The 27,094-nt window shown below is 47.2% G+C and overlaps 1 protein-coding gene across 1 annotated transcript; it reads left to right on the forward strand.

Moving 5' to 3' along the window:
* The first annotated feature begins 10,550 nt into the window (after positions 1-10,550).
* Positions 10,551-18,512, forward strand: PLA2G1B (phospholipase A2 group IB). Its single transcript, XM_040443714.1, has 4 exons — positions 10,551-10,672; positions 14,693-14,852; positions 15,365-15,492; positions 18,296-18,512. Exons 1-4 carry the CDS (start codon positions 10,639-10,641, stop codon positions 18,418-18,420), a joined length of 447 nt encoding a protein of 148 aa, XP_040299648.1. The 5' UTR covers positions 10,551-10,638; the 3' UTR covers positions 18,421-18,512.
* The last annotated feature ends 8,582 nt before the right edge of the window (positions 18,513-27,094 follow it).

The following is a 27,094-nucleotide window of genomic DNA, read 5'->3' on the forward strand; positions in this document are numbered from 1 at the left end:
TGAAAACAGGAAGCTCCAAGTACCAAGAACCCTTCATTCCCTGGAAAACTAGGACAACTGGTCACCTTAAAGCACTGATGTAGTATGGGTTATGTGGGTGGGGAGGTCAAGGACAACTGAGATTCAAAAGAGCAAGGGGCACCTGGCTGGCTCAGTCGGTAGAGCATACAACTCTTGATGTTGGATTCTTGATCTTGAGGTTTGAGTTTGAGCCCCATGTTGGGATGTAGAAATTACTTTTAAAAAAAGAAAGAAAATGGGCACCTGGGTGGCTTAGTCGGTTAAGTGTCTGACTTCGTTCCGCTCAGGTCATGATCTTGCAGTTCTTGAATTCGAGCCCGGCATTGGGCTCTGTGCTGACAGCTCAGAGCTTGGAGCCTGCTTCAGATTCTGTGTCTCCCTCTCTCTCTGCCCCTCCCCTACTTGCTCTCTGTCTCTCTGTCTTGGAAGTAAATAAAGGTTAAAAAAAATTTAAAAAAAGAAAGAAAAGAAAAGAAAAAAGGAGAAAGAGTAAGAATTAGGCAATGCAGTGGGAGAAACATACCAGGAGGAGAGACCAGCAGGTGCAAAACCTTGAAATGAAGAGAAGCATGAAGTGTTTCATTAAGGAGCTGAAAGAAAGTAGGAGTAGAAAGTATCCTACCTCACTTCACGTCGAGAGGTAGGTAGGGGCAGAAAAGATTTGGCCTCTAGGCTGGTTTTTTTTCTTCTATAAGAGCCATTTGAGAAGGCATCGAGGCTTTTAGGCAGTGGGGTGGGAGAGTGATGAATCAGGCTTACATTTGAAATACAATGGGGAACTGATCTGAGGGAGGCCATTGTGGAGGAGAGCAGGGTAGAGTTGAGGAGGCTGCTGTGAGCAACTTGGCAAGAGATACCGGATGAGGACCAGGGTGTTGTAGGTTGAAACAAGGGTGTGGCTTGCGATGGGGCTGGATGGGGAGAGGGGTGAGGTGAGAGTGTTTGGATGAGCTTCTGGATTCCTTAAGGCGTGAGCTTTCAGGAAGACCAGCCTCCCTGGGTGGTTGTGCTCCATTAGAGAAATAGTCTCAGCTGAGCTCAGATGCAACTGGAGACACGGTTTGGTAAGAGGAGGGATAGGGATCAGCACCTTAAGGAGCTCTTGGTCAAGTTAAACTCAGCCCAGGGTTACCTAAGGCCTTCTGGGAACCTCCAAACAGCCACACATGGTGCTCAGTGCTTTCTGTGCTTGATCACTCTAATCGTCCCAGCTCTTGCATCCTACATAGGGGGAAACAGAAGCTCAGAGATGTGGAGTATCTTACCTGAAGTCACACAGCTGCTGAGTGGCAGGGTGGTTTTTCAAAACTGAGTCCTTTTGATCCCACAGTTGTTTTGTTTTTCTTTATTTTTCTTCTTTCATACAATATTTGATTCACGTGTAAAAAGACATGTAGCTTATTTGGATATAATTTGGAAAAACTAACTGTAAAAAGACATTTTGAGACAGTCAAAGGTCTCCAAAAATGGTCTGGGTATTAATAATACTAAAATTATCGTTATTTTTATTAAGTATGATGATGGCATTATAGTTATGTTTTAAAAAATTCATACTGAGGAGGTGCCTGGCTGGCTCAGTCAGTGGAGCATGACAGTTCTCACGGTTGTGAGCTCAAGCCCTATGTTGGGTGCAGAGATTGCTTAACAATAAAATCTTAAGAGGTGCCTGGGTGGCTCAGTCGGCTGAGCGTCCAACTTCGGCTCAGGTCATGATCTCGCATCGGGCTCTGTGCTGACAGCCTGGAGCCTGCTTTGAATTCTGTGTCTCCCTCTCTCTCTGCCCCTCCCCCACTCATGCTCGCTCGCGCTCTCTCTCTCTCTCTCTCTCTCTCTGTCAAAAATAAATAAACATTAAAAAAAATTTTGGGGGCGCCTGGGTGGCTCAGTCGGTTAAGCGGCCGACTTCGGCTCAGGTCATGATCTCGCGGTCCGTGAGTTCGAGCCCTGCACGGGCTCTGTGCTGACAGCTCAGAGTCTGGAGCCTGTTTCGGATTCTGTGTCTCCCTCTCTCTGACCCTCCCCTGTTCATGCTCTCGCTCTGTCTCAAAAATAAATAAAAACGTTAAAAAAATTTTTTAAAATAAAATAAAAATTTTTTTTAAAAAACAATACAATCTTAAAAAAAATTCATATTGTGGGTGGTTCAGTCGGTTTAAGTGTCCAACTCATGATTTTAGCTCAGGTTATAATCTCATGGTTGTGAGATCGAGCCCCACGTCAGGCTCTCTGTACTGACAGTGTGGAGGCTGCTTAGGATTCTCTCTCCTCTCTCTGTCTCATTCTGGCTCTCTCTCTCAAAATAAATAAGTAAACATTTATTTTATTTTATTTCAAAGTAATTTATTTCCCATTTTGTGCACTGTTAGCACCTCCTTCCACCCCCCATAATAAGTAAACATTTAAAAACAATAAATTTTCAAAATTCATACTGAAAGCTTTTCCTCTCAGATTAGGAGCAAGGCAAGGATGTCCACTCTGGTCACTTCTATTCAACATAGTATTGTAAGTCCTAGCCAGAACAATGAGGCAAGAAAATGAACTAAAAGCCATCCAAATTGGAAAGGAAGAAGTAAAATTATCTCTGTCCATAGACGACATGATCTTATATGTAGAAAACCCTAAGGATTCCACACACACACACACACACACACACACACACATAAACCGTTGGAGTTAATAAACTAATTCAGTAAAGTTGCATGATACAAAATCAACACTCAAAACTCAAGTGTATTTCAGGGTGCCTGGGTGGCTCAGTGGGTTGAGTGTCTGACTTCAGCTCAGGTCATGATCTCACGGTTCGTGAGTTTGAGCCCTGCGTCAGGCTCTGTACTGACAGCTCAGAGCCTGGAGCCTGCTTCAGATTCTGTGTCTCCCTCTCTCTCTCTGCCCCTTTCCTGCTCATGCTTTGTCTCTCTCTGTCTCAACAATAAATAAACATTTAAAAACATTTAAAAAAAAAGAAAACTTCATATGGAATCTCAAGGAACCCTGAATAGTCTGAACAATTTTGAAAATGTTGGAGGATTCACTTCCTTTTTTTGTTGTTGTTTCAAGTTTTCATTTAAATTCTAGTTAGTTAACTCATACTTCCTGATTTCAAAGCATGTTACAAAGCCACAGTAATCAAAACAATGAGGTGTTGGCATACAGACAGATATAGATCGATGGAATAGAATAGAGAACCCAGAAATAAAAACCCTTACTTACATGGGCAAATGATCTCTGACAAAGGTGCCAAAGCTACTCAATGTGGAAAGGACAATGTCTTCAACAAATGGTCTTGGAAAAATTAGATATCCACATGCAAAAGAATGAAGTTGGATGTGTAAGGGGCATTAAGGAATCTACTCCTGAAATCATTGTTGCACTATATGATAACTAACTTGGATGTAAATTAAAAAATAAATATTTTTTTAAAAAAAGAATGAAGTTGGGACCCTTATCCTATGCCATCTACAAAAATTAGCTCGGGGTGTGTGTGTGTGTGTGGGGGGGTGCCTGGGTGGCTCAATCAGTTGAGATCGATCTGATCATGATCTCACAGTTCGTGGATTCAAGCCCACATTGGGCTCTGCGCTGACAGTGTGGAGCCTGCTTCAGATTCTCTGTTTCCCTCTTTCTCAAAAATAAATAAATAAACATTAAAAAAAAATTAGCTCAGGAGAACCTGGCTGGCTCAGTTGGTAGAGCATGTGACTCTACCAACTAATCTCTACACCCAACAATGGGGCTCAAACTCACAAGCCCCCCCCCCCCCACCAAGATCAAGAGTCCATACTCTACTGTCCGTACCCTACAGCATATGACTCTGGATCTTGGGGTCATGAGTTCAAGCCCCATGTTGGGGGTAGAGTTTGCTCAAAAAAAAAAAAAAAATAGCTTAAAATGGATTAAAGACTGAAATGTAAGACCTGAAACTCCTAGAAGAACTCCTAGAAGAAAGCAGAGAGGAAAAGCTTCATGGCATTGGAGTTGGTAATGGTTTCTTAGACATGGTACCAAAAGCACAGGCAACAAAAGCAAAAATAGACAAATAGGACTACATCAAACTGAATCATTTGTGTACTTAAAAGGGGCACCTGGGTAGCTCAGTCGGTTAAGGGTTCGACTTCGGCTCAGGTCATGATCTCATGGCTCGTGGTTTGGAGCCTCACATCCAGCTCTGTGCTGACAGCTCAGAGCCTGGAGCCTGCTTGGGATTCTGTGTTTCCCTCTCTCTCTGCCCCTCCTCCACTCACACTCTGTCTCTCTCTCTCTCAAAACTAAATAAACATTTAAAAAATTTTTAAAAAAGATACAACAAGGGTGCCTGGATGGCTCAGTTGGTTGAGCATCTGACTCTTGATTTCAGCTCAGGTCATGATCTCACAGTTGTGAGATCGAGCCCTGTGTGAGGCTCCTCGCTAGGTGTGGAGCCTGCTTAAGATTCTCTTTCTCTCCCTCTCTCTCTGTCCCTCCCCCGACCCAAAACAGGACACAACAAAGTGAAAGGTGACCGACTGAATGAGAGAAGGTATTTGCAAATCATCTATCTGATAACAGGTTACTATCCAGAATCATAACGATATTCTCTGGATGGACTGTGTGTGGAAAAAAGGTTTAGATACTTTGGTATACCGCTTCAATTTGCTCACCTGTAAGGGCACTTGATCGTAGGTTAACCTGTGTATAGCTCTTCATATCTTTCCTGGCCCAGCACTCGATGCCGCTGCTGCTGTTCCTGTTTTGTTGCTGTTGACGAGAGCTCTGGACTAAGAGGCAGGTGCACACGGGCTCAAATCCTATCCCTACCCCTTTCTAGCTGTGTGGTTTTGAGCCAGTTACTTAAGGTCTCTGAACCTGTTTCATCATCTGTAAAATCGGGAAGGTGAGGACCACGATAATAACTGTGTCAGAAGGTTGTCGTTAGGCCGGAAAACAACGTATGTGAAGCTCTCAGCACAGCGCCAAGCAAATAGAAGCACTCAGCACATGGCAGCCGGTAGCTGCTTTTAAGCATTTCCTGGAAGCAAGAGCTTTGTCCTTCAGGGGCCGGGCAGGTGTGACCTTGCTGGAGTGTGGGTACGCTGTCACCTGAAGAAGCCGTGAAGCTATCCTTAGCTGTTCTTTCCACTGGAGAGTGTGTTTTTCCCAGGCTGGGAGAGGCTGGGTGGTACACACCTGTGCATGAATCTGGTGCAGCATAAGGTCATCGTACAAAGAACGTATGTAGAGCTTGGCGGGGTACTCAGTGCCAGCCGGGCGCATTCCTCCACCAACCCTGTGTCCCCTGCAGAGGTCTGGGTTGTTACATTTAGCACGTCTCTTTCCAGGAGGAGAGGGTTCTAGTAGCACGACCCCTCCCCCACCGGGGCTTTGCCCAGCATGAAATACACTTGAGAATTTGTCCAGCTCACCTCTGTGGAAGGCCTCCAGCTGGTTGAGGAAGGAGGAGAAAAGGAGGGAAGCAGGCAGGACTAAACCTCTTTTGGGTCTCAGGGCCCTCAAGCACTCCCCCAACCCACTACCACCGTGCCTGGTCCTGAGGCGATACTGTGGTATCGTAAGCACCAGATCCAACTCACATCTCAGTTGTGCTGAGTGACACTGGGGCTGTCCCTTAACCTCTCTGAGTCTCAATTATCTTCTCTGAAAAAATGGGGTTTGAAACTGGACCCATCTCAGAGGTTTATGCCAGGTTCTTGGCATGGGACCTGGAGTAGAGTTAGTCTGCAGTAACGGTAGTTAATACTATTAGTCTTAGAAGATTTGTAGCACCAACTTCTCCTCCTTCCTCAGACCCACCAGGAGCAGTGCTTGGTCCTCTGTTTTGTTCCGACCCCAAAGAGCCCGCACAAGAAGGATTTAGAATTTTGCTGGCCAAGCCTTCCCTTTCCTGAAGCAGTTGTCACTCATTCTGGAGGCTAACAGACCTACCCTTCAGTCAGGCTGATGTGGGGCCCTGAGCTAACTTTACTCTCCCAGCCCCCGCCCACCCCTTGGTGGGCACTGGGACAGTCTGTGTATCATCCTGAACAGCACTGTCCAACAGAGCCCTCTGTGATGATGGAAATAGTCTATATCTGTGCTGTCCAATACCGCAGCCACTAGACACATGTGGATCGAGAAACTATTTTTTTAATGTTTATTTATTTATTTATTTTGAGAGAGAGAGAGAGAGAGAGCAGGGCAGGGAGAGACAGAGAATCTCAAGCAGGCTCCTTGCTGTTGGCACAGAGCCCGATGCAAGGCTCGAACCCACTAGCCGTGAGATCATGAACTGGGCTGAAATCAAGAGTCAGACACTTAACCGACTGAGCCACCCAGGGGCCCCAAGAAACTAATTTTTGATATTATTTAATTGTAATGAATTTAAGTAGCTACATGTGGTTAATGGCTACCGTACTGGACAGATGTAGAAACCTTAGGCACATATGGGGCACCTGGGTGGCTCAGTCGGTTGAGCGACTGACTTCGGCTCAGGTCATGATCTCATGGTTTGTGAGTTCGAGCCCTGCATTGGGCTCTGTGCTGACAGCTCAGAGCCAGGAGCCTGCTTCAGATTCTGTGTCTCCCTCTCTGTCTGCCCCTCCCGCACTCATGCTCTGTCTCTGTCTCAGAAATAAATAAACATAAAACAACAACAACAACAACAACCCTTAGGCACATATGAAGCAAAGGATGACTTAAAATCCTGGGTCCGGTGGGGGAAGAGTCAGTCCCAAGCAAACAAATCACTTGCCCTTGCTGGGCCTCAGTTTCCCCATCTGTTTACTAAAAGCTGTTTCAGTGTTATCTCATTGGCTGAAGGAATTTTCCTGGGGTTACTGGTTTGGGATAAAATAGGGGAGCCCTTCCAGACGGATTTCTTCTTTTTTTGGCCCCGGTACATGCTCAAAGGAAAAGTATAGAGAGCTGGAATCCTGGAGGGCTTGAGCAGAGGCCACAGGGTTAGAATTAGGCCAGTTGATTCTGTACTGACTCGGACATGGCATAACCTTACCCAGCGTAGAAGGAAATGGTTCAGCGGGAAGAAGCAGGTATGGGTTCACGTCCGGGCATGGCCATTTCCAGCCCTACCTCAGGCTGAGCCTCAGTGTCCTCATCTGGAATGTGGCCAAGATGCATCCCAGGACAAGAGATGATTAAACATAACATGGCAGTGCGATGAAAGTGGCACTTAACCTCTGATCTTCCTCCCGCAAACCTATAACCAATCCGTATTCTGATTAGAAGAGAAACATCAGACAAATTGTAACAGAGGGGCATCCTATGATATACCTGACTGCAATTCCTCACAACTACCAAGGTCATCAACAATAAGGGAGTCTGAGAAACTATCACAGCCAAGAGGAGACTACAAAGACATGACAACTTAATATAATGTGCTATCTTGGATTGAATCCTGGAACAGGAAAAGGACATTTGGTGAGAACTAAAGAAATCTGAATAAACTATGGGCTTGAATTTTACTAATATCCTTTCTGATACTAATCATGTATCGATGTTGGTTCATGAATTGTAACAAATATACCATTTACTAATGTTAGATATGTTACTAATGCAAGATATTAATAACAGGTGAAGCCTATGGGAGAGGGCAAGGTGGGGCAGGAGGGTATGTGGGGACTCTCTACTCAGGAAAAGTAAGTAAATGAATAAACACATAAAGTAAAAATAATAGGGTCTGCCTCCCCACCTCACAGGGCTGTTGTAGAAATCATGTGAGTACTAAGTAGGAGAGCACCAAGTAAACTGATTATAAAATAGAACATATTATGTGACGAGTGCCTGGGTGGCTCAGTCTGTTAAGTGTCTGATTTCAGCTCAGATCATGATCTCATGGTTGGTGGCTTTGAGCCCCACATCAGGCTCTGTGCTGACAGCTCAGAGCCTAGAGCCTGCTTCAGACTCTGTGTCTCCCTCTCTATCTGCTCCTCCCCCACTCATGCTCTGTTCTGTCTCTCTCATGTCTCTCAAAAATAAATAAACGTTAAAAAAATTTTTTTGAAAGAACATATTAGGGGCGCCTGGGTGGCTCAGTCAGCTGAGCGTCGACTTCAGCTCAGGTCATGATCTCATAGTTCATGAGTTCGAGCCCCACGTCAGGCTCTGTGCTGGCAGCTCAGAGCCTGGAGCCTGCTTCGGATTCTGTGTCTCCCTCTCTCTCTGCTTCTTCCCTGCATACACTCTGTCTCTCTCTCTCTCTCAAAAATAAATAAAGATTAAAAAAATTTAAAAAAAAGAACATATTATGTGAAATATCTAGAATAGGTAAATCTATAGAGACAGAAAGCAGATCAGTGGTTGCCAGGGGCTGGGAGAGAATGACTGCTAAGGGGTATGGGGTTTCCTTTGCAGGGGTGGGGAGAATGAAAATGTTCTGGAACCAGAGAGGGTGGTTGCACAACACTGAATGTAATAAATGCCTCTGAGTTGTTCACTTAACTTTTTTTTTTTTAAGTGTTTGGTTTGGCAATCTCTACACCCAACATGGGGCTTGAACTCATAACAACCCTGAGATCAATAGTCGTATATTCTTTATTTTTTTAAATTTTTTTTCAACGTTTTTTATTTATTTTTGGGACAGAGGGAGACAGAGCATGAACGGGGGAGGGGCAGAGAGAGAGGGAGACACAGAATCGGAAACAGGCTCCAGGCTCCGAGCCATCAGCCCAGAGCCTGACGCGGGGCTCGAACTCACGGACCGCAAGATCGTGACCTGGCTGAAGTCGGACGCTTAACCGACTGCACCACCCAGGCGCCCCTAGTCGTATATTCTTTAAACTGAGTCAGCCAGGCACCCCTGGATTGTTCACTTTAAAAATAAAATGTTTGAGGGACACCTGGGTGGCTCAGTCGGTTGAGTGTCTGACTTCAGCTCAGGTCATGATCTCGTGGTTGGTGGGTTTGAGCCCCGCATCAGGCTCTGTGCTGACAGCTCAAAGCCTGGAGCCTGCTTGGGATTCTGTGTCTCCCTCTCCCTCTGCCCCTCCCCCACTCACACTCTGTCTCTCTCTATCTCTCAAAAATAAACAAACATTAAAAAAAAAAAAAACTTAAAAAAAATGGCTGGGGCAACTGGGTGGCTCAGTTGATTTGAGTGTCTGACCTTGGCTCAGGTCATGATCTCACAGTTTGTGAGCATTGGGCTCTCTGCTCTCAGTGCACAGCCCCCTTCAGATCCTCTCTCCCCTCCTTTTCTGCACCTCCCCCACTCACTCTCAAAAATAAATAAAACATTTTTTAATGCTTCTTGTTTATGTTTGAGAGAGAAAGAGAGAGAGAGAATGAGCAAGGTGGGGGGAGGAGCAGAGAGAGAGGGGGGACAGAGGATCTGAAGCAGGCTATGAGCTGACAGCGGAGAGCCCGATGCGGGGCTTGAACTCACGAACCATGAGATCATGACCGGAGCGGAAATCGGATGCTCAACTGACTGAGCCACCCAGGTTCCCCACAAAATAAATAAAACATTTAAAAAACAATAAAATAAAATGGTTAATTTTATGCTATGTGAGTTTCTCCTAAAAAATGTTATACAAACATTTGATATGTGCGCTTTCATTCTACAAGTCAGATCCAAGTCTTTGGAACTCCAAAGTCCAGGGTGTCCTTGCAAACCCACACTGGAGAATGAAGGAGGGGTGGTATTAATGTAGTGCAGAAAAATAAAACATGTGCCTTAGAATCAGACATGCCTAGGGTCGCCTGGGTGGCTCAGCCGGTTAAGCCTCCAACTCTTGGTTTCAGCTCAGTTCATGATCTCACAGTTGTGGGATGGAGCCCTGCATCGGGCTCTGCACTGGCAGCATAGAGCCTGCTTGGGATCCTTTCTCTCCTTCTCTTTCTGCCTTTCTCTCTCTCCCTCCTTCCTTCCCTCCCTCAAAAGTAAATAAATAAACTTAAAAAAAGAAAGAATCAGACATGCCTAAGTGTGGGCCCCTGCTCCCCGCCATTAGATGGCTGTGTGACCTCAGGCAAGTTACTTCACCTCTCTGAACCCATTTGCTCATCTGTTAAATGCATGATTGATGGGGACTATTCACTGAGACCCACAGCTCAGACCCATAAGACATGGAGGCAATGATAGAAGTGGGCTGAGTGCAAAGGGGTGGGGGGAGGGTCAAGATTCCAAGCCATACAAATTCCAGAAATAATCCCTTCCATTAAAAGATGCAGATGGGGGCGCCTGGGTGGCGCAGTCGGTTAAGCGTCCGACTTCAGCCAGGTCACGATCTCGCGGTCCGTGAGTTCGAGCCCCGCGTCGGGCTCTGGGCTGATGGCTCAGAGCCTGGAGCCTGTTTCCAATTCTGTGTCTCCCTCTCTCTCTGCCCCTCCCCCGTTCATGCTCTGTCTCTCTCTGTCCCAAAAATAAATAAACGTTGAAAAAAAAAATTAAAAAAAAAAAAAAAGATGCAGATGACCAACACATATCCCCCTTTTTCCAATGATCCCTTGCTGGCAGGGCTTGCTCGTCGGTAAAGGTTATTCCTGCAACAGACAGGTTCAAGGCCAATTCAGAGCAGGTTGGGAGCAAAGCAAACACTACAGCCTTATCTTGGAGACATGGTATGGGTATAAAGAGAGAGGCAGTAGGTGGCTTTAGTCCTTTCTCTTGCTCGGCAACTTAACAGGATGAAATTCCTTGTGCTGGCTGCTCTGCTTACAGGTAGGTGAGTCTCCTCAGCTCAGCGCTAAGATCTCACTTCTCTGGAATGGGGGTCACAGGGCACAAGGCTGGCCAGCCTTGGAGGCTTTTTGGGGGGCTCTCTATGGGGCTTAACAGCTCCCATAACAAATTCCCCCACAGGTGGCACCTTTCCAACCTTCAGGTCCAAATTCAGATGACCCTCCTCAGAAGGGCCTACCTGCCCTCTACCATATTGCCTTGGCCTGGGGTCTTCCCAGCACCTACATTTGCCTGCAATTTGTATCTTGTTTCTTGTTGATGCATTCCCTTTTCTTAAAGCTTTAATTTTTTTTTTTTTTTCGGTAAACTCTACCAACACGGGGCTTGAACTCACAACCCTGAGATCAAAACCTGAGCTGAGGGGCTCCTAGGGGGCTCAGTCGGTTAAGCATCTGACTTTGGCTCAGGTCATGATCTCACAGTGCGTGGGTTCAAGCCCCGCATTGGGCTCTGTGCTGACAGCTCAGAGCCTGGAGCCTGCTTTGTTTTGGATTCTGTGCCTCCTTCTCTCTCTGCCCCTCCCCCACTGGCACTCTGTCTCTCTCTCTTTCTCTCACACAAAAATAAAATAAATATTAAAAAAAAAAAAGACCTGAGCTGACATCAAGAGCTGGACACTTAACCGACTGAGCCACCCAGGTGCCCCTCCTTTTTTATCCTCCACCCATATTGAAGTATGGGCTCCATGAGAGCAATGATAGAGCTGTTTGCACCATTTATTGAATGAATCCATGGAATCAGATATATTGGAATTCAAATCCCACCTCATTCATCCATTCAACACTGATATATCAGAGCCTCCAAGGTATCAGGCTCTGGGTTGAGACTGAGGACTTCTAGATGGACGAGTTCCCCTCCCCTCCCGCCACACACACACAGGCACACACGTGAAAATTAGCTTTGTGTAGGTCTGGCCTGTGCAAAGAGCAGAGCTGGCTGGATCAGAGACTGAGAAAACAGGGAAGCAGGCGGGGGGGGGGGGGGGGGGGGGTCCGTCTGGAGATGGGCCAAGGTAGCCAGGCCACTCCTGTCTGTCTGCTGCCAGTGTGGAGGCTGCTCACAGGGGAGCGTGACCAGCTGCCACCCTCCCTTTGCCCTGGGGTATAAGCATATGGAGTGGCTCCAGTGTGCACGGCAGATCAAGGGAAGAAAGGGCAAGGCATGGGGCAAAAAGATGATACTGGTGGCCACTTGAATGGGACCCCAAAATCATGTAGCACCCTCTTCCGGGCCCCAAATCTCACAGGGGCTGGCCCTGAAAATGAGGTGAAGGGGTCCTGCCTCCTGAGTCTGCTGTGCCAAGCCTTGTGCCTGGTTTGGGCAAGCGCTCAGCTACAAGAAGACTTTTTAAAAACTTATTTAATAGATACTTATTGAGCACCTACTATGTGTCAGACCCTGGGGAACAAAAGCCCTGAGGCCTGTCCTTGACTTTATGGTCCAGTGAGAGGGAGGCATAAATAAATGACAGATACAGACTGCTATAGGTACTATGAAGCAAATAACATAAAGAAAAATGATAGCAGAGGAGCCACTTGGCTTAGGTGGTCAAGAAAGAAGAGGTGGCATTTAAAACAAGATCCTCCAGCCTTTTGAAAAGATGACAGGTCAAGGCGACTGGGTAGCTAGGTTAAGCATCCGACTTCGGCTGGGATCATAATCTCCCAGTTCGTGGGTTCCAGCCCCACATCGGGCTCTGTGCTGACAGCTCAGAGCTTGGAGCCTGCTTCAGATTCTGTGTCTCCCTCCTTCTCTCTTTCCCCCTACCGCACTGTCTCTGTCTCTCTCTCAAAAATAAATAAACATTTGAAAAAAAAAAAAAGATGACAAAGTGTGCCAGTCAGAGGGAATGGCAGGTGTGTGGGCCTTGAGGCAGAAGAGAGCTTGTCCTGTTGAGGATGGAAGGCCACACAGGCCTCTTTATGCTCCTGCCCCATCTCAACCCCGCCACATCCCCACCTAACCCATCCTTTTTTTTAAGTTTATTTATTTTGAGAGAGAAAGAGAGAGCAAGCATGCACACGCACATGAGTGGGGGAGGGACAGAGAGAGAATCCCAAGCAGGCTCAGTGCTGTCAGCACAGAGCCTAGCATGGGGCTCAAATTCAGGAACCGTGAGATCATGACCTGAGCTGAAGTCAAGAGTTGGATGCTTAATGGACTGAGCCACCCAGGCGCCTCCCACCTAACCCATTTTATTTTTTTTTAAATTAAATGTTTATTTATTATTGAGAGACAGAGCATGGGAGGGGCAGAGAGAGGAGAAGGCACAGAATCTGAAGCAGGCTCCAGGATCTGAGCTGTCAGCACAGAGTCCGACACGGGGCTTGAACCCACAAACTGCAAGATCACGACCTGAGCTGAAGTGGGACACTTAACCCACTGAGCCACCCGGGCGCCCCTCCCACCTAATCCATTTTAGATTCCCCTTACCATGCTCAGAGCCTGGAGCTCTAACAAAGGATCCGATTTCCTTATTTATTTCATTTATTGCTTACTGTTTTTCTACCCTACTAGGGAGCTTTATAAACTCAAAAGCATTGAGCTTTATAAACTGAATGAGGTTACAGATTTTCTATTTGCTCACTGATGTATTTCAGTTCCTACAGCAGTGACTGGCCCATAATTGGTGCTCAATAAATATTTGCTGGATAAATAATGGGGACCTCATAGAAAACATGTTTACACAAAAACTAGTGCACAACTGTTAATAGCAGCACTATTCATGAGAACCAAAAAGTATAAACAACCCAAATGTCTATCAAGTGATAAATGGATAAACGAAATGCGGTCCCTCCACACAGTGGAATACTATTCAACTATAAAAGGAATGAAGTATTGATATATGTTATAATGTGGATGAACATCAAAAACATTGTGCTAGGGGTGCCTGGGTGGCTCCGTAGGTTAAGTATCAGACTCTTGATTTCGGCTCAGATTATGATCTCACAGTTTGTGAGTTCAAGCTCGGTTTACGGGCTATGTGCTGATAGTGCAGAGCCTGCTTGGGATTCTCTTTCTCCCTCTGTCTGTCTCTCCTCTGCTCTCATGCTCTATCTCTCTCAAAATAAATAAACTTTTTTAAAAAAGGACTGGTAAACTTAAAAAAAATTATGCTGTATGATTCCATTTACATGAAGTGTTCATAATAGGAAAATCCATAGAGTTTACTGGTTGCCAGAGGGGAGAGGAGAAAAGGGGAAGGAATGCTAATGGGAACAGGATGTTCTTTTGGGGGTGATGAAAATGTTCTAGATTTAGTGGTGATGGTTCCACAACTCTGTGAATATACTAAAAACCACAGAAATGTACATTTTTAAAACTATTTTTTATTTATTTTTGAGAGTGCGCAAGCGTGCTTGAGAGGGGAGAAGGGCGGGGGTGTGGGGGGCGACAGAGGATCAGAAGCCGGCGCTGCACTGACAGCAGCTATTCCAGTGCGGGGCTGGAACCCACGAACCCTGAGATCATGACCTAAGTCTAAGTCTGACGCTCAACTGACTGAGCCACCCAGGTGCCCATGAAATGTCCATTTTAAGTGTTTAAATGGTGAATTTTGTTATGTGAATTTTATCTCGATAAAAAAAACTTTTTTTAACGTTTATTTTTGAGACAGAGACAGAGCATGAATGGGGGAGGGGCAGACAGAGAGGGAGACACAGAACCGGAAGCAGGCTCCAGACTCTGAGCCATCAGCCCAGAGCCCGACGCGGGGCTCGAACTCACGGTCTGTGAGATCGTGACCTGAGCTGAAGTCGGACGCTTAACCGACTGAGCCACCCAGGCGCCCCTCCATAAAAAATATTTTTAAAAAGCTTTATAAAAAGAAAAAATCCTCATTTACATTACCAGGTTTCTGTGTCCAGCTCTCTTCCGAAGAGGCAGCTGGAGGGGTGGAAGGCAGCGTGGGGCCAGAGAGCAGGCAGGAGGCAGTGGGGCCCCTGGGCGCTGGCAGAGCCAATCAGGATGGATTTAAACTCTGGCTGTGTTTTCTTGCAGTGGGTGCTGCTGAGGGGGGCGTCAGCCCGCGGGCAGTGTGGCAGCTCCGCAACATGATCAAGTGTACGATCCCCGAGAGTGACCCCGTGAGGGATTACACCGACTACGGCTGCTACTGTGGCCTGGGTGGATCCGGCACGCCTGTGGATGAACTGGACAAGTGAGTGATTGATCGGCAGGGAGAGGGGAGTGCCCGTGCGGTGGGGGGAGGGCACAAGCCAAGGATCTCACGAGGAGGCACAGAAAATGGATTTGCATATTTGCTAAGGGTAACATATTTTCAACTCTTGTATAAACAAAAATGCTCCAAGAGGCCCCTGAATCCAGTGCTCTCGGTTAGGAGCAAAGGCGGAAGGTTGATGTCAAGCAATAGTGGATGCTGCTGCCCTCTAGTGGCAGAATATTGCATCACAAAACACCACAGCGTCGATTGGATTGTCCTCTTCCAGCAGTGGTTAAGACTCTCACTGCATCTTCAGAACACATACGTGATTGTACGATATTCCTGCAACCCATTTTTAAATCGCCTTCAATAAACACGATAAAAGGACTTACATTTTTCAAGCCACAGGATAAATATCTTCCGGAGCATGTCAGCTAAATCATTCCCCTTAATGAGCCTGCCCTGCTGCCCTGCCCCTGCCTGAGCTCTGTCCTTCCCCCACTCTTTAGGTGTTGCCAGACACACGACCACTGCTACTCACGAGCCAAGAAACTGGACAGCTGTAAATTCCTCCTGGACAACCCCTACACCAAAACCTACTCATACTCATGCTCTGGCTCTGAGATCACCTGCAGCGGTAGGTTAACTCCTTTGTGGAAGAAATAATAGTAATGATATCCACCATTTATTGATCGCCTTGGTGCCAAGCTGTGTCTCCTTTAATCCTGGCAACAATCCTATGAGATAGGTATTATTATTATACTTGTTTGACAGATGAGGAAACTGGGGCACCCACTGTTTGGGGCTTTTTTTTTTTTAGCAGTTTCAGAACTTTTGAAATTTTTTTATTAATGTTTATTTTATTTTTGAGAGAGACAGAGTGTGAGCAGAGGAGGGGCAGAGAGGGAGGTAGACACAGAATCCTAAGCAGGCTCCAGACTCTGAGCTGTCAGCACAGAGCCTGTTGCAGGCTCGGACTCATGAACCATGAGATCATGACCTGAGCAGAAGTCGAAGTCAGACACTTAACCGACTGAGCCACCCAGGCACCCCATTTGGGTTTTTCTGGGGTTTTTTGTTTTTGTTTTTGAGAGACAGAGGGAGAGATAGAATGCGGGAGAGGGGCAGAGAGAGAGAGGGAGAGAGAGAATCCCAAGTAGGTTCTGCACTGCCGGCACAGAGTCCTACAAGGAGCCTATAGGGGCTCCATGTCACAGATTGTAAATTCATGACCTGAGCCAAAATGAAGAGTCAGATGCTTAACCAACTGAGCCACCCAGACACCCTGGGGTGTCTGGTTTTGAACAGGTTTATATGGCTCCAAGGTCTCTGTTCTTAACTGCCATGCTATATAGCTTCGTTATTTCATGAAAGGAGCTTGGAACTACCATTTATTAGTTTCTTATTACATACCAGGAAGTACGCTGAGCATATATATGTTTTATTAATCCCATTTTACAGGTGAGGAAGCTGAGGCTCAAAAATAGCTACTTGCCCAAAATCACAGAGCTTGTAAGTGGTAGGGTCAGCATTGGAACTCAGTTGTTTCTGATTTCAAAGGTTCTGGTCTTAACCACTAAGTTATGCACAGCTCATGGTGAAATGTGTCCCTTTATGAAGGTGGTTCTGAAGGGCAGACAGTTCAGAGGTGAATAGTATTGTCATGCTAGGCTAGCATTCGGGATTTTCACTACTCTTTTCTATGCACTCACAGACGGGTCCCACTTTCCAAAACTGTACGTACATCATTGGAATAACTGTAACTCAAATCCAGAGGGCCAAGAAAAAAGTTACCAGGAATCCCACCATCTTTTTTAAAGCACTGTTAAAGTTTATTTATTTGTTTGTTTATTTATTTATTTGGGGGGGAGGGGTGTGGATCCCAAGCATGCTGTCAGCACAGAGCCTGATCTGATGCAGCAACTTGAGATCATGACCTGAGCCGAAATCAAGCATCAGATGCTTAACCGATGGAGTCACTCAAGCGCTCCAGGAATCCCACCATCTTAAGGAATAAACGATTTCATAGCTCTGTGTTCATTTGTGCTTATCCTTGGAATAACATTTTTATCGTTTTAATTGTAGCTAGGCACGTGCCCACCTCAAGTCCTTTGCTCCTTCTGCATGAAACACTTCCCATGTGAAGTCTCATTCCAGGACTTCAAATGTCGCTTTCTCTGTGCAGCCTTCCCTTTTATTTTTTTAATTTACTTTTTTTTTTTTTTAGAGAGAGAATGCAAATAGGAGAGAGGGGCAGAGGGAGAGAGAAAGAATCTTAAGCAGGCTCCATGCTCAGTGCAGAGCCCAAAGTGGGGCTCAGTCCCATGACCCTGGGATCATGACCTCTGCCACTCTCCCCCACTCACTCTCTCTCTCTCTTAAAAAAAAAAAAAGGATCAGAGAGAAACAAAACTTTAATAAGATTATTGAACGTAAGCAGAAGTACATAATTAAATTATAGATAACAAATTTGAAATGCATTTTAAAAGTTATCATTGTTGTTTCTTTTGGCTATAAAAATAAACAAGGCCAAAGTAGTGTAATTTCAAACTCTACAGAAATATATCATGGAAAGTGGAAGGTGCCTATAATCCTGCTACCCAAGATAACTAGTTAGATGCATTGCCCTTCATTTTCCTTTAATAAAATATCCTGGAAACATTTCCACATATAGGTGTACTTAATTGTTTTAAATATCTGTAAAATATTCTACTGTAAGAATGTTCTGCAATTTTTATTTTTATTTAAAAAATTTTTTACATTCATTTATTTTTGAGAGGCAGAGTATAAGTGGGGAGGGGTAGAGAGAGAAGGAGACAAAATCCAAAGCAGGCTCCAGGCTCTGAGCTGTCAGCACAGAGCCTGACTCGGGGCTCAAACTCACAAACCGTGAGATCATGACCTGAGCTGAAGTCGGACGCTTAACCAACTGAGCCACCCAGGTGCCCCTGTTCTGTAATTTTTAAAATGTGTTTTAAAGTAGAGAAATTTGCTTGCTAAACTTCACTAAGTTTATATGCACAATACTTTGCTGCTTCGAGTATATGTTTTAGTGTTTTCCATATTGTTTATAAATTGCTTGCCTATGTTATCAAAGATCTATAGCTCTGTGGGTTATAAGAGCTCATTTAGGGATGTGAAACAGATAGGACTTTCCTAACAGCATCGATCACACCTAGGATTGCCAGAGTAAACACATGTTGTCCAATTAAATTTGACTTCCAGATAGACAATGAACATTTTTTATTCTACATTCCAAACATTGCAATTTTTTTTTTTTGTTTTTCTGAAATTCTGGTATTTTTATTTGCTTAATCTATCAAACCCAAATTTGTATGAATGTAATGGCCATTATTTATTCCAGTTAATTCTTCCTTCCCTCCAGACTGGACAAAGCAGGATCTACCTTGGCTCAGTCCTCTCCTCTTGCTCTTTTCCAGATGAAAACAAACCCTGTGAGGCCTTCATCTGCAACTGCGACCGCAATGCTGCCATCTGCTTTTCAAAGGCCCCATATAACAAGGAGCACAAGAACCTGGACACCAAGAAGTACTGTAAGAATTGAGTGTCACCTCTGGAGAGCCATCATCTCCACCCACCTCATGCCCTTCACTTTACCTTGTGTCCTCCAATAAAGCACTTTGTTGAAAAGCCTCACGTTTGCATATTGTTTTATCCTCTGTCTATGCAACATGACTAAGTGTCTTCCTAGTTCTTTGTAAGCATCATTAGTTTTAGCCTTGGATGTTGAATGACAGGGATATTTCTAGGAAGTGAACACCGTTAAGACCTGAATAATGATTAGCCACTGATTATTGCCAGATCAAAATATATAATTTATCCTCGTAGGTAAAAACCTACCTCTTTTTCATTACCCCAAGGGCTGAGGGAGAGAGAAAACAAATTCCTTTAGTAATCTTTTCATGAGCATCTGATGGGTACTCATTAAAGGAAATGTAATACGGGAAACACTAGTACAAATGAATACATAAGGGGCACCTGGGTGGTCCAGGTGGTTAAGCGTTAAATTGTTGATTTGTTTCCGCTCAGGTCATGATCTCGCCCTTCATGGGTTGGAGCCCCACATCGGGCTCCTCAATGACAGTGCAGAGTCTGCTGGGGCTCTCGCTCTCTCTCTCTCTGCCTCTCCCGCAATCCTGCGCGAGCTCTTTCTCTCTCAAAATAAATTTAAAAAAGAATAAATGAATACATAATTAAACTTAATTGGGAGCGTTCTGAAGTAGCGATTATATCTCAGCAGCCGCAGTATCATCAGTGCTTACCACGTCACACACGTTCATTAAGTAATTGTTCAACAAGGGTACATCTTGGCGCCAAGGTTTGCAGCAGTCCAGGAAAAACCACGTGGCTCTATTTACCTTTTCAGATCACGTGATCCTGCACCACAAGGATTCCCCCCCCCCCCCCAGGGATTTCAGAGTAGGAAATATGATTGGTATCTTGTGGACACGTGGTTCCTCTTTTTATATTGGTGAAAAGCGGCCCAACCCCCGGCCTACCTCCGCACCTCGCAGGCTCTGGCCTGGCTTCCTCGCGCGTCAGCCGGGGCCAGCGCAGGCGCAGTCGCAGTGGTTAGTAACGGTTGCTCCAGCCGGCGTGCGGGTGAGATGGCGGGCGACGGCCCCGTGCGCCGCTTCCTGGGTCTTAGGTGCGTTGCTCTCCAGGGTCACAATACGGCCGGAAAGACAGCGGGCGGGCCGAGGGTGAAAAAAGAGCGAACTCACGTGGGTATGACGTTGGGTCCCACCTCCCTGCCTTGCGCGTCCAGGTCTGTGTCTCTCGGCCCCACACACGCCCCTCCTCCCCCCAGCCTCCCTGCCAGTTTCCGGTCGGTAACTCCTCCGGGCTTTTATCCCGGAAAGGGACGAGGGGGCCGGGAAGTTGGGGTGCAGGGAGCCAAACTGGGGCGAGGAGAGAGGCGAGTGGATATTGGGCGAACCAAGGGTTTTTGCACCCCAAGTCCGCACTTGAATCCCCAACCCCCACTCTCAAGAGGGGGGAAAAAGGTGACCTCCCTGCTTTTGCCTTTGTTGTTACCTCCATTTGAAATGCTCCCCCTTTCCCCGCCTGGTGCTTGCCTGTTCATTTTTCCAGGACCTTGTTGGGGTCACCTCAAGAAGTTTCTTGAGCCTTGCCCTCCTTCCCTCCCAAAGTACAGTTGCGCAGTTACCCCATTGGGTTTCTAGAGCATTAAAGAAAGAGGGTTCAGGGGCACCTGGGTGGCTCAGTCGGTGGAGTATCCGACTTCAGCTCAGGTCACGATCTCACAGTCCGTGAGTTTGAGCCCCGCGTCAGGCTCTGGGCTGATGGCTCAGAGCCTGGAGCCTGTTTCCGATTCTGTGTCTCCCTCTCTCTCTGCCCCTCCCCCGTTCATGCTCTGTCTCTCTCTGTCTCAAAATAAATAAACGTAAAAAAAAAAAAAATTAAAAAAAAAAGAAAGAGGGTTCAGAACTGGATGGACGGTATTTGATTACTGGCCTGGTCATGCCAGGTGACCTTGGGCTAGTTACATGAAATCTCCGAGCTTCAGGATCCTCCTCTTTCAAAAGAAATAATAGTGTGCAGATCAGAGGGTTGTGGGAATTGGGTGAGTCAATGCCTTGTAAAATGCTTCCTACAGAAATGCTTATTGTATAGTTACTGTTCATAAATACTATTTTCCCAAGGGGAAGCAAATGGAAGAATACTCTTTATTTTCTTTAGAAAGACGTTATTGTATCAAGCCAGACTTGGCTTCTGTAAATTCTTTTTGAAAGACAGATACACACAAAGGAAATGTGGCTCTGGAGAAGATCCATGGGAGTCTAGTTAAAGGAGTCCTCAAATAGGAGACCAAGGTTTAGCCTATTGATAGCAGCTGATAACTGCTTACCATACGTGCCTCCGGTACTGGGCTATGAGCTTCAGATACATCACTACCTTTTTAGGTTTTCATTAACAACCTAATGAGGTAGCTACTAGCATCCTGATTTATAAAGATATTGAAGATTAACCATTTGCCCAAATTCACATAACTAGTAAACAGCAAAACAGGGATGGAAATCCAAGTCTGTCTATATACTAAGAGTTTCGATTCCATGCTATAATTCCTTTTCTAATAAAAAACCCACTGTCCTTTCTTGGACGAGTTTCTTTTTTTTTTCTTCATGAAGTAGAATTTATGTTTTGTGACATCAAAAATTAAAAAATCTGGATCTCAGAGCACCCATCTTGAATTTCAACAAGGATAATGTATCCGGAATCAACTTTTATATTTGGTGGCAACCTCTGCTATTCCTAGGAGTGGAGTAACTGACTCATCCTGGTTTTAGCACTGAAAGTCCTGCATCCCAGGAAACCCCCTCAATACTGGGCGATATGGGACAGTTGGTCACCCTGCTTAGAGGAGTGTTGAATTTCCTAATGGTCCTTAAAGCGATCCTCTCAGGAAAAGTCTGACATTCACTGAAGACTGATTCTTATGCGTGTCCAAGCATTTCTTGTGGGGTTAACTCTTACTAAGTGAGCAAACGTGTTGTAAGATATTTCGCATAGCGCTTGGGATATAGTGTGCTTAATAAATTCTATTATTTAAGAGAAAGGTGAGTGAAAGAGCGGACCTAAGCCGGCCGACTCCATTTTGTTCTGTGTCCTCCATCTTGAGTGACTGTCCCCGACATGACCCCCTTTCCAGGAAAACTGCAGAAAGAAATTCCCACTCAAACTTCAGACCACGCCTCCTTGAGTAACTTCCCACATACCTGTTCAAACTTCCCGTTCAAACCATGCCCGGCAACCTGCGCATCGGGACTCTGAACCTTCCCCAGCCAATCGGCTAAGGAAACGACCATTACCCCCACCAACTGTCCCTAGATCCCTATAAAACCTTTGTGCTTTTTGAAACTCGTGCTCTCCGGCATCTCATCGCTGCGTCGGTGCAGGTAGGGGATTGAGCTCGAGCTAGCTCAAATAAAGGCTCTTAGCTTTTGCATCGGACTTGGCTCCCTGGTGGTCTTTGGGGATCATGAATTCTGGGCATAACGTTTGGGGGCTCATCTGGGGTCCCCAAGACCCCCGAGGGGCCCCCGACCCGGAGAGCCTGACTGGCCATGGTTAGTGACTGTTTGTTCCCTGTCTCTTCTGTGTGAGCTCATTTCTGAAATTCTGGTAGTGCCTGGCGCAGTCTAAGTGGACACATGGGAGGACCACGGGCGGGGAGTTTCGGAAGACGTTCCGATACTCCCTTCTGGAGGGACGTGGATTCCCCTCAAAGATCTGAGACGAGGCGGGTCACTCCCGCCAGTCGGTGTGAGGCCGTCGTCTAGCTTTCAGTTTTGCTTCCACGGAGTTGGAAGACTGTTTCTAGGGGCCCTCTGTTTGTCTGTTTCTGTGTTTCTCTCTTTTGTTCTGTGGACTTACTGGACGGACGTTATGGGACAGACTCAGACTACTCCTCTATTGATCACTTTAAGGATGTCAGGGGAAGAGCTAACAACCTCAGTGTGGAAGTCCGAAAGCGTCGGTTGCAAGTTTTTTGTTCTAGCGAGTGGTCAGCTTTCAATGTCGGATGGCCGCCAGAGGGAACCTTCCACCTCCCTACCATCCACCGAGTCAGGGGTATCATCTCTTGGCCTAAGACGGGCCATCCTGATCAGCTCCCTTACATTATCACTTGGCAGGACCTTGTAGAAGACCCACCCTCTTGGCTTAAGCCCTTCCTAGCTCTGCGCCCTCCGGAGCTGAAACCCATTCTTGCTTTGCAGGGGACAGAGAAGGAGAACAAGAAAAGTCTTACCCAGCCTTCAGTACCCCTCTACCGTGTCCTACAAGGGGGGACTGAAGAAGAATTAATTTTTCCTCCCCCGTATAACCCCCCTAGGGGCTGGAAGAACACTATCCTCCCCCTCCGGGGGAGGCAGACACTGTTCCAAGAGCAGGAGGCGGAAATGCTCCAGTGGGAAGCCCGCTCTTTACCAGACAAAGGGCTCAGAGGGAGCAATCCGCCTCCGCCTCCGACTCCACTACTCTGCCCCTGTGAGCCACCGGACCCCCAGACGTGGAGGGGAATCAGCCCCATCACTATTGGCCTTTCGCCACTAGTGACCTCTACAATTGGAAAGCTCAGAATCCTAAGTTTTCTGAGAAACCGGCAGGGCTTATTGATTTATTAGACTGTTCTTTTTACTCACCAGCCCACGTGGGACAATTGCCAGCAGCTTTTGCAGGTCCTGTTTACGACTGAGGAGAGAGAAAGAATCCTCAATGAGGCCCGAAAACTAGTTCCGGGCACAGACGGGAATCCCACCACCAACTAGGCTCAGATAGATGCCTCCTTCCCCTTAACTCAGCCCAAGTGGGATTTCAACATGGCAGAAGGTAAGGAGAGGCTCCGGGTCTACCTCCAGACTCTAATGGGGGGGGTCTCCGAATGGCTGCTAGGAAGCCAACCAATTTGGCCAAGGTAGGAAATGTGCAACAGGAAAAAGATGAATCTCCAGATGCCTTTTTAGAATGGATCATGGAGGCATTCCATACCTATACCCCCATGGATCCAGAGGCTCTGGAAAGCAAGGCAGCTGTTATCATGGCCTTCGTAAACCAATCGGCCATAGACATTAGAAGAGAATTACAGAAAATAGATAGACTAGGAGAAAAAAAGTCTGCAGGACTTACTGGTGGTAGCCAAAAAGGTATATAATAACCAGGAGCCTCCTGAGGATAAGCAGGCTCGTGCCATGGCGGCTGCCAGCAGTAAGCAGACTCGAGACCTGGCCAGAATACTACTAGCTACCACTGCTGACTCCCCCGAGGAATGAGACCGCTGTCTCCGGCAGCTGGCAGACGACTCAAGAGGAGGTAAAGGAACCACCAAGGTGGGGAAGCAGGGGCTGCAGAAAGATCAGTGCGCATACTGCAAGGAGATAGGGCATTGGGCCCAAGATTGTCCGAAAAAGGCTGGCGGGAAGGGAAGCAAGACTGATCGAGGAAAAGTCTTAGAGCTAGATGAACTGAGTGATTATGGCAGTTGGGGTTCGGACCCTCTCCCTGAGCCCAGGGTAACTCTTAAAGTGGAGGGGACCCCTGTTGACTTCCTTGTCAACACTGGAGTGCAACATTCGGTCCTCTGCACCCCACAAGGAAAACTAGCCAGCAAGAAGTCCTGGGTACAAGGGGCAACTGGTATGAGCCAGTATTCATGGACTACCCGAAGAACGGTAGATTTGGGGACGAGACAGGTATCCCACTCCTTTATGGTAATACCAGAATGCCCCCACCCGCTGTTAGGATGGGACTTACCCGATGGAGCTCAGATAACTTTCAGACAAGGGGGGCCTCGGGTCACCGATGGCAAGGGCCACCCCATTCAGGTCCTGACCATGAAACTAGGGGATGAATACCTCCTCCACCAGGAGGCGCTCCCGAGAGAGGATAATATAGACAGATGGCTACAAGAATTCCCCTCAGGGGGCGCCTGGCTGGCGCAGTCGGTTAAGCGTCCGACTTCAGCCAGGTCACGATCTCGCGGTCCGTGAGTTCGAGCCCCGTGTCGGGCTCTGGGCTGATGGCTCAGAGCCTGGAGCCTGTTTCCGATTCTGTGTCTCCCTCTCTCTCTGCCCCTCGCCCGTTCATGCTCTGTCTCTCTCTGTCCCAAAAATAAATAAACGTTGAAAAAAAAAAATTCCCCTCGGTTTGGGCAGAGACGGGGGGGATAGGACTAGCCACTCACAGGACCCCGGTCCTGGTAGAGCTCAAGCCAGGAGAAGGTCCGGTAAGGATCAAACAATACCCCATGTCTCAGGAGGCCCGGAAGGGGATCCAGCCACACATCTGGAGACTACAAAGCCTAGGGGTACTAGTTCCTTGCCAGTCTGCCTGGAACACCCCCCCTACTGCTGGTCAAAAAGCGTCACACAAATGACTATCCACGTACAAGGTACAAGACCAGGTACAAGACCTCCAGGTACAAGACCTCCAGGAAGTAAATAAGAGGGTCACAGACATACACCCAACTGTTCCCAACCCATATAGTCTCTTGAGCTCCTTGGCGCCCTCCAAGGTCTGGTATACTGTACTAGATTTAAAGGACGCCTTCTTCACTCTGCCACTGGCACCCCAAAGCCAACCCTTGTTCGCCTGCGAGTGGCATGATCCGGAGGAGGGCTACAGCAGGCAACTCACCTGGATATGGCTGCCTCAGGGGTTCAAAAATTCGCCCACCATCTTCGACGAGGCACTACAGAAGGACCTGGACACGAGTACAGAAAGGAGCACCCTGGCCTCACCCTCCTACAGTACGTAGATGACATCCTGATTGCTGCCGACACGGCCGAGGACTGTGAGCAAGGGACCCAGGACCTGCTGGCTACCTTGGGGGCCTTGGGGTACCAGGCATCCGTGAAGGAGGCTCAGATATGCAGGGAAAGGGTAAGTTACCTGGGATACATCCTGGAGGGCAGACAGCGGCGGTTATCAGATGCCAGAAAAGAAACTGTCCTGAAGATCCCTACTCCCACCTCCCGAAGGGAAGTAAGGGAATTCCTAGGATTGGCCGGCTACTGTTGCCTCTGGGTTCCGGGTTTTGCTGAGATCGCCAGGCCCCTATATGAAGCTACCAAAGAGGGGAAAACATTTGAATGGACTGAAAAAGAAGAAACTGCCTTTTATCAGTTAAAAAAGTCCCTCCTAAGTGCCCCAGCCCTGGGCCTGCCAGACATTATGAAGCCCATCCACCTCTTTGCAGACGAACACAAGGAAATAGCAAAAGGGGTTCTAACTCAAGCCTTAGGTCCCTGGAACTGCCCGGTGGCTTACCTGTCCAAGAAGCTAGACCCAGTGGCTGCTGGCTGGCCGCCATGCCTAAGAATTATTGTGGCAACAGTACTCCTAGTCAAGGACGCAGACAAACTGACCCTACGACAGGAGATCTGGATCACGACCCCACACACCACTGAAGGGGTCCTGAAACAGCCTCCTGATAGATGGATGAGCAACACACGTATGACTCATTACCAGAGCCTCCTACTCAACCCTCCACAGGTGCGGTTCCACCCCAGTGTGGCCCTCAATCCTGCAACCCTGCTGCCCGCGACCCTGACCTAGATGCTCCACTACATGACTGTGCGGGGATCCTGAAGCAAGTACATGGATTCCGGACGGATCTGACCGACCGGCCCTCCTCGATGCCGAGGCTACTTGGTTCACTGATGGCAGCAGCTTTGTGCAGGATGGACACAGGTATGTGGGTGCAGCGGTCGTCACCGAAACGGACACTGTATGGGCAGAGGCTCTACCCTCCGGAACACCAGACCAGCGAGCAGAGCTCATCACCCTCACCAAGGCGCTGATGCTGGGAGCTGAAAAATGGCTTAACATCTACACAGATAGCCGTTATGTGTTTGCCACAGCTCAGATTCATGGGGCAATTTATCAGGAGAGGGGGTTACTGATGGCAGAAGGACTATAAAATATAAGCAGGAGATACTTGACCTGCTTACGGCCTTATGGCTTCCTGCCAAGCTGGCCATTATCCATGGCCAAGGGCACCAGAAAACTGATAACCCGGTAGCTAGAGGTAATCGAAAGGCTGACCAGGCAGCCAAGGCAGTAGCCCTTACTTCAGTCCCCACCATGACCATACAACTCCCGGACCCGGGAGACCCAGTTTTACCAGACCAGCCCAAATACTCCCAGGAGGAATTACAGTGGATCAAGAAACTCCCATGGCCCAGGAGATAAAGGGATGGTGGTATACACCTAACAAGGAGCTCGTGCTGCCAGGCCGGCTTGGAGTCTCACTATTAGAGCACATGCATCGGTCTACTCACATGGGGGCCTGAAAATTAAAAGACTTAATCCGACATGCCGGAATCAAGATTCACCAACAGGACACCAAAATAGAGCAAGTTGTACCTGCCCGCAAGACCTGCCAACTCACCAACGCGAGAGCCACATCAAATAAAAAAGGAACCAGGCTCAGAGGCACCAGACCAGGATCCCAATGGGAGGTCGACTTCACTGAAGTTAACCAAGCATGAAACAGCTCAGATGGTAGCTAAGAAGCTACTAGAAGACATCTTACCCAGGTATGGTTTTCCTGCCATGGTAGGATCAGACAGTGGACCAGCTTTTATCTCGCAGGTAACACAGGCTGTGGGGGCAAACTGGAAATTACGTTGTGCTTATAGGCCCCAGAGCTCAGGACAGGTAGAAAGAATGAATAGAACCCTAAAAGAGACCCT

This window comes from Herpailurus yagouaroundi, unplaced genomic scaffold, assembly GCF_014898765.1.
Source record: "Herpailurus yagouaroundi ecotype Mexico unplaced genomic scaffold, PumYag 191, whole genome shotgun sequence".
Taxonomy (NCBI): Eukaryota; Metazoa; Chordata; class Mammalia; order Carnivora; family Felidae; genus Herpailurus; species Herpailurus yagouaroundi.

Excerpts from the sequence above, each read along its gene's own strand:
- PLA2G1B (XM_040443714.1), top strand. The coding sequence starts at position 10,639 with ATGAAATTCCTTGTGCTGGCTGCTCTGCTTACAG. Across the intron at positions 14,853-15,364 it reads CCTGTGGATGAACTGGACAA|GTGTTGCCAGACACACGACC; the intron begins GTGAGTGATTGA and ends CCCACTCTTTAG. Across the intron at positions 15,493-18,295 it reads CTCTGAGATCACCTGCAGCG|ATGAAAACAAACCCTGTGAG; the intron begins GTAGGTTAACTC and ends GCTCTTTTCCAG.